Source organism: Brassica oleracea, chromosome C5 (assembly GCF_000695525.1).
Source record: "Brassica oleracea var. oleracea cultivar TO1000 chromosome C5, BOL, whole genome shotgun sequence".
Lineage (NCBI taxonomy): Eukaryota > Viridiplantae > Streptophyta > Magnoliopsida > Brassicales > Brassicaceae > Brassica > Brassica oleracea.
In genome coordinates, this window is record NC_027752.1 from 21,995,751 (window position 1) to 22,002,504 (window position 6,754).

The window sequence follows — 6,754 nt, forward strand, 5'->3', positions numbered from 1 at the left end:
TCCCTGCTGAACCCTATAAGGGGGGTTATCCTCCGAGTTAGAGGGCCTTCCTCCAGCCCCAGGTCCTTATATGCGGCCTGGAAGATGACGTTGCCTGAGCTTCCATTATCTACCAGTATACTTTTAAGGGCGTCGTGGTGAGGAGTGAGGACTTTCTCCTGCTCCTTGGCCGTGAAACTTATCTCGTCCGATCCTAGGAGCAGGCGTTTTGGCTTAGCTGCCTCTAGGAAGTGCTTGGCATTCCAGGTGCTTTTCTTCGCGGCTGTATAGCTTATGCCGCTGAATTCCGAACCGCCCGAAATGACATGGATCACTCGGTCCTGTCGCGGTGGCGAGACGGGAGCAGCTTCAGTGGGCTTACCCGTTGTCTCCTTGCTTAGATGGCTCTTGGCCTTCTCGGTAAGGAACTCCCTGAGGTGCCCTTTCCTAAGCAGCTCGTTGACCTTGATCTTTAGGTGCGACGCAGTCCTCCGTTTTGTGACCGTGGTCTCGGTGGAAGTCGCACCAAAAGCCAGGGTTCCGGAAAGAGTCGGGGGCATTCATCTTCTGAGGCCACTTGACCTGCTGGCCCATCTACCTAAGACCATTTATAAGCTTCGGCCTTGAGACGGAGAGGTGAGAGATGTCTAGCCACGTGGACACTTCCATCCCTTCTGCCTTCTCGATTGGCCAGTTCTGGTACCTGCCCTGGTTTCGATTCCCAGAGTGCCCAGCCGGTCTTTGAGAGGGTTTCTCGTCTCGCTTGGTTTGGTCTGGTCTGGTCGTCTTGGAATCTTGCTTTTGTTGCGCCTTGGCACGGCTGGCAACGTCTTCCTCCCATTTGACCTGCGCCCAGGCTCGAGATAGGACGTCTTCCATGTTTTTGCACTGGTATTTGGTTAGCTCCTTCTAGAGGTCACCGTCGGGGAGCAGACCCCTCTTGAAAGTAGAGATAGCACTGGGGATACTGAATTCAGGGATAGCCACCTTTTCTTGATTGAAGCGGGCTATGTAACCTCTCAGGGGTTCCGCTCGGTGCTGGAGGATTTCGTAGAGACTGTGGAGCATTTCTCCAGGTCCCTGCTGCTGGCAAATTGCTCCACGAACTTGTCGCTGGGAACCGCGAAGGAGGCTATGGATCTGGAGGGTAAGTTGATATACCATTGCAGAGAAGATCTGGTCAGAGTGGAGCCGGAACCTTTGCACATGGTAGCTGAGCGTGACCCTTTCGGGAGTGCTACGGCGAGCATCCTCTGTCTATATTGGGCGACGTGGTCGTCCGGATCAGTGGTGCCGTTATACGCCTTTATGCTTGGGAAAGAGAACTTCCTGGGCATCTCGATCAAGGTGATCTCGTCCGTGAAGGGAGTATCGGCGTAGGAATCGAGGTTGCTCTTCCGTATGGGGGGAGCTACCCCTGGGAGTCTCTCCACCATGGATTGCATGGCGTCGAGCCTATCGGAGAACATCTGGTGAAGGTGAGCGATCATAGGAGACTCCGCTCTTGCTGCTCCATCTGATGCTTCTTTATCAGGCTCAGGCTCCGAGTCGCTGTCCTCCTGGTCATAGGTCTGAGCGTCATTGGCCTTTTCTCGCATAGAAGCTTCTCCTCCTGGTGCCGCAGTCGGGAGACTTGCGCCTGTCCCGGAGTTAGGTGTTTCCAGAGGCGGCATAGGGCGAACCTGAGTTCGGAATCGATGCTTCTTGTTGCTCGCTGTGTTAAGGGCTTGGTTCTCGTCTTGGAGGGTAAGATTCTCCGATTCAAGCTGGCTGAGCTTCTCGGAGCTCTGGTCCAGTTGCTTGGAGTGTTTGTTGAGTTTTTCCTTCAGGATCTGATACTCCGAGGACAACTCGGGATTGGTCTCTTCCCGAGCTCTATGTAACCCGGTTACTTGACCTTGCAGGTCATCGATTTGTCTTTGGAGTTCAGCCTCTCTCTGGGTAGCTTCAGGTAGCTCGTCGTGCTCGTCCACTGGCATTATCACGTAGTTTAGATTACTCCCCTCCTTCTAGCACCAAACAGTTTGGGGATTTTTGTGTAGGATCTTTGTGAGTACCACGGAACGATGGACAAGACTGGTGTTTGTATTGGTTTTGAGAGGTGTAGTAGAAATAAAGACTTGAAGAGACGTTTTATTGAGTAGACAAACTAGGATTACAATGATTTGAGTAAGAACCCTAATTGTAGCCGTCTAGCCCTAGTCTCCAAGTCTTGAAGTGTCGATCCCTTGCTTTAGGGTTTGGGTTCCCCTTATATAGTCTTCCTAAGGCGGGCCTTAGTCGGTTAGGGTAGGTTAAACTCTTCCATATTTGAAAATATGGAAGGTTCTCCTTATCGGAAGTTTTCCATTTCCATTTTCCGGAGGAAGGGGGGCGATCCTGCGACCGAACCCGGAAATCTCCACAGCGGGGAACCGGGGTTCCTTCTAGCGGGGATCCTGGGAACCGGGGTTCCTTCCAGCGGGGATCCAGAGGCCAGTGTCCTGCATGGGGTCTGGAGGAATTCAATACCTGAGAATTTTTTCCCAACATCGTCGATGTAGACCTCCATGGTTCGCCCGATCTGGTCCGTGAACATCATGTTTACCAGCCGTTGATAGGTTGATCCTGCGTTCTTTAGGCCGAAGGGCATAACCTTATAGCAGTAGATCCCTCTGGGCGTCATGAAGTATATTTTCTCCTGGTCTTCCGGATGTATAAGTATTTGATTATAGCCTGAGAACGCGTCCATGAAGCTCATCAACTGATGCCCCGCGGTGGCGTCCACCAGCTTGTCGATATGAGGCAATTGGAAGGGGTCCTTTGGACAGGACTTGTTGAGGTCCGTGAATTCGATACAGACTCTTCACTTCCAGTTCTATTTCTTAACCACGACGAGATTGGCTAGCCATTCCGGATATTGCACCTCACGAATGAACCCTGCGCCGGGCAGGCTCTGGACATCATCGTTGATGATTGCGTCTCTTTTGGGAGCGAACTTCCTTCTCTTTTGTCTGATGTGTTGATGTAGGGGATCCACCTGCAGCTTGTGCATGATGATCTCCGGGTCGATCCCAGGCATATCTGCGTGGGACCAAGCGAAGCAATCGGAGTTAGACCAGATGAAGTCTACTAGTCTTCTCCTCAATCCTTAGGTCAGCTTGGAGCCGATCTTGAGATGTCGGGTCTGATCTCCTTCGGTTAATGGCACGTTGCCCATTTCCTCTACCTTCGGTTCTTCGGTGTGATGAGCCAGAGGCTTACTCTGTAATTGCTATATGACCTTGGTCTTTCCCTTCAAAGTAGTCTGGTAGCAGGAGCGGGAATACTCCTGATCGCCTATATGCCCCAGGGTGTACGGAATTGCACCATTTGGTGAAGAGTTGAAGGGACGGCTCCCATGCCGTGAATCCAGGGCCGTCAATCCAGGGCCGTTTGAGGATCATGTAGTAAGACGAGTCGCAGTCAACAACGAGGAACTTGGTTGACATGTTGACTCCTTCAGCGTATACGGGGAGGGGTACTTCCCCGGCGGTTTGTTTGACTTCCCCGCTGAACCCTATAAGGGGGGTTATCCTCCGAGTTAGAGCGCTTTCCTCCAGCCCAGGTCCTTGTATGTGGCCTGGAAGATGATGTTGTCGGAGCTTCCATTATCTAACAGTATCCTTTTTACCATGCAGTTCGCTACAGTGAGCGATATGACTAGAGAGTCGTGATGCGGGGTGAGAACTTTCTCCTGCTCCTTGGCCGTGAACCTTATTTCGTCCGTTCCTAGGAGCAGGCGTTTTGGCTTGGCTTCTTCTAGGTCGTGCTTGGCATTCCAGGTGCTTTTCTTTGCGGCTGCATGGCTTTTGATTTCTGAACCTCCCGATATGACAAGGATCACTCGGTCCTGTTGCGGTGGCGAGACGGGAGCAGCTTCAGTGGGCTTACCCGCTGTCTCCTAGCTTAGATGGCTCTTGGCCTTCTCGGAAAGGAACTCCCTGAGGTGTTCTTTCTTAAGCAGCTCGTTGACCTCGAGCTTTTGTGCGATGCAGTCCTCCGTTTTGTGACCGTGGTCTCAGTGGAAGTCCCACCAGAAACCAGGGTTCCGGAAAGAATCGGGTGCTTTCATCTTCTGAGGCCACTTGACCTGTTGGCCCATCTGCCTCAGAACATTGATCAGCTCCGGCGTTGAGACCGAGAGGTGAGAGATGTCTGGCCAGGTAGACACTGCCATCCCTTCTACCTTCTCGATCGGCCGATTCTGGTATCTGCCCCGGTTTCGATTTCCGGAATCCCTAGTTGGTCTTTGAGAGGGTTTCTCGTCTCGCTCGGTTCGGTCTGGTCTGATCGTCTTAGGATCTTGCTTCTGTTGCACCTTGGCGCGGCTGGCGACATCTTCCTCCCATTTTACCTGCGCCCAGGCTCGAGATAGGACGTCTTCCATGGTTTTGCACTGGTATTTGTTTAGCTCCTTATAGAGGTCCCCGTCGGGGAGCAGGCCTCTCTTGAAGGCGGAGATAGCAGTGGGGATACTGCATTCGGAGATAGCCACCTTCTCTTGTTTGAAGCGGGCTATGTAGCCTCGCAGGGGTTCCGCTCGGTGCTGGAGGATTTCGTAGAGGCTGTCAGAGGTCTTTTCCAGGTCCCTGCTGCTGGCGAATTGCTCCACGAAATTGTCGCTGAGAACCGCGAAGGAAGCTATGGACCTGGAGGGTAGGTTGATATACCATTGCAGAGCGGGTCCGGTCAGGGTGGAGCCGAACCCTTTGCACATGGTAGCTTCGCGCGACCCCTTTGGGACGTGGTCGTCCGGATCAGTGGTGCCGTCATACGCCTATAGGCTGGGGAAGGAGAACTTCCTGGGCATCTCGATCAAGGTAACATCATCCGTGAAGAGAGTGTCGGCGTAGGAGTCGGGGTTGCTCTTCCAGATGAGGGGAGCTACCCTCGGGAGCCTCTCTACCATGGACTGCATGGTGTCGAGCCTCTCGGAGAATATCTGGTGAAGGTGAGCGATCATAGGAGACTCCACTCTTGCTGCTCTGTCAGGTGCTTCTTTATTGGGTTTGGGCTCCAATTCGCTGTCCTCCACGTCGTAGTCCACTAGGTCAATCTGGTTGGTTCTTTGCGCCTAGTTTTGGTGTAGCGGCTATATTTCGATTCATCCTCTTTTTCCAAGGGTTTCATAATTGGACATTGAACCCATTTCATATGATGGGAGTCGCTGGTGTACTGGGCGCGGCTCTGTTATGTGCTATTCATGGTGCTACTGTAGAAAATACTTTATTTGAAGATGGTGATGGTGCAAATACATTCCGTGCTTTTAACCCAACTCAAGCCGAAGAAACTTATTCAATGGTCACCGCTAACCGCTTTTGGTCACAAATCTTTGGGGTTGCTTTTTCCAATAAACGTTGGTTACATTTCTTTATGTTATTTGTACCAGTAACTGGTTTATGGATGAGTGCTCTTGGAGTAGTCGGTCTAGCTTTGAACCTACGTGCCTATGACTTCGTTTCCCAGGAAATCCGTGCAGCGGAAGATCCGGAATTTGAGACTTTCTATACTAAAAATATTCTTTTAAACGAAGGTATTCGCGCTTGGATGGCGGCTCAAGATCAGCCTCATGAAAACCTTATATTCCCTGAGGAGGTTCTACCACGTGGAAACGCTCTTTAATGGAACTTTAGCTTTAGCTGGTCGTGACCAAGAAACCACTGGTTTCGCTTGGTGGGCCGGGAATGCCCGACTTATCAATTTATCTGGTAAACTATTGGGAGCTCATGTAGCCCATGCCGGATTAATCGTATTCTGGGCCGGAGCAATGAACTTATTTGAAGTGGCTCATTTTGTACCTGAAAAGCCCATGTATGAACAAGGATTGATTTTACTTCCCCACCTAGCCACTTTAGGCTGGGGGGTAGGTCCTGGGGGAGAAGTTATAGACACCTTTCCATACTTTGTATCTGGAGTACTTCACTTAATTTCTTCTGCAGTTTTGGGCTTTGGCGGTATTTATCATGCACTTCTGGGACCCGAAACTCTTGAAGAATCTTTTCCATTTTTCGGTTATGTATGGAAAGATAGAAATAAAATGACCACCATTTTGGGTATTCACTTAATTTTGTTAGGTGTAGGTGCTTTTCTTCTAGTATTCAAGGCTCTCTATTTTGGGGGCGTATATGATACCTGGGCTCCAGGAGGGGGGGATGTAAGAAAAATTACAAACTTGACTCTTAGCCCAAGTGTTATATTTGGTTATTTACTAAAATCTCCCTTTGGGGGAGAAGGATGGATTGTTAGTGTGGACGATTTGGAAGATATAATTGGAGGGCATGTATGGTTAGGTTCCATTTGTATATTTGGTGGAATCTGGCATATCTTAACCAAACCTTTTGCATGGGCTCGCCGCGCACTTGTATGGTCTGGGGAGGCTTACTTGTCTTATAGTTTAGCTGCTTTATCTGTTTGTGGTTTCATTGCTTGTTGTTTTGTCTGGTTTAATAATACTGCTTACCCTAGTGAGTTTTACGGACCTACAGGGCCAGAAGCTTCTCAAGCTCAAGCATTTACTTTTCTAGTTAGAGACCAACGTCTTGGAGCTAACGTGGGGTCTGCTCAAGGACCTACAGGTTTAGGTAAATACTTAATGCGTTCCCCGACTGGAGAAGTTATTTTTGGAGGAGAAACAATGCGTTTTTGGGATCTGCGTGCTCCCTGGTTAGAACCTTTAAGGGGTCCTAATGGTTTGGACTTAAGTAGGTTGAAAAAAGACATACAACCTTGGCAAGAACGACGTTCTGCAGAATAT

General features: G+C 50.3%; 1 protein-coding gene across 1 annotated transcript; it reads left to right on the top strand.

Moving 5' to 3' along the window:
• The first annotated feature begins 3,910 nt into the window (after positions 1 to 3,910).
• Positions 3,911 to 5,858, top strand: LOC106344786 (photosystem II D2 protein-like). Its single transcript, XM_013784096.1, has 3 exons — positions 3,911 to 4,045; positions 4,784 to 4,951; positions 4,993 to 5,858. Exons 1-3 carry the CDS (start codon positions 3,911 to 3,913, stop codon positions 5,620 to 5,622), a joined length of 933 nt encoding a protein of 310 aa, XP_013639550.1. The 3' UTR covers positions 5,623 to 5,858.
• The last annotated feature ends 896 nt before the right edge of the window (positions 5,859 to 6,754 follow it).

Coding starts and splice junctions, on each gene's coding strand:
- LOC106344786 (XM_013784096.1), top strand. CDS start 3,911: ATGGCTCTTGGCCTTCTCGGAAAGGAACTCCCTGAGGTGTTCTTTCTT. Junction 4,046..4,783: donor AAGTCCCACCAGAAACCAGG/GTTCCGGAAAGA, acceptor ATACGCCTATAG/GCTGGGGAAGGAGAACTTCC. Junction 4,952..4,992: donor TCGGAGAATATCTGGTGAAG/GTGAGCGATCAT, acceptor CTGCTCTGTCAG/GTGCTTCTTTATTGGGTTTG.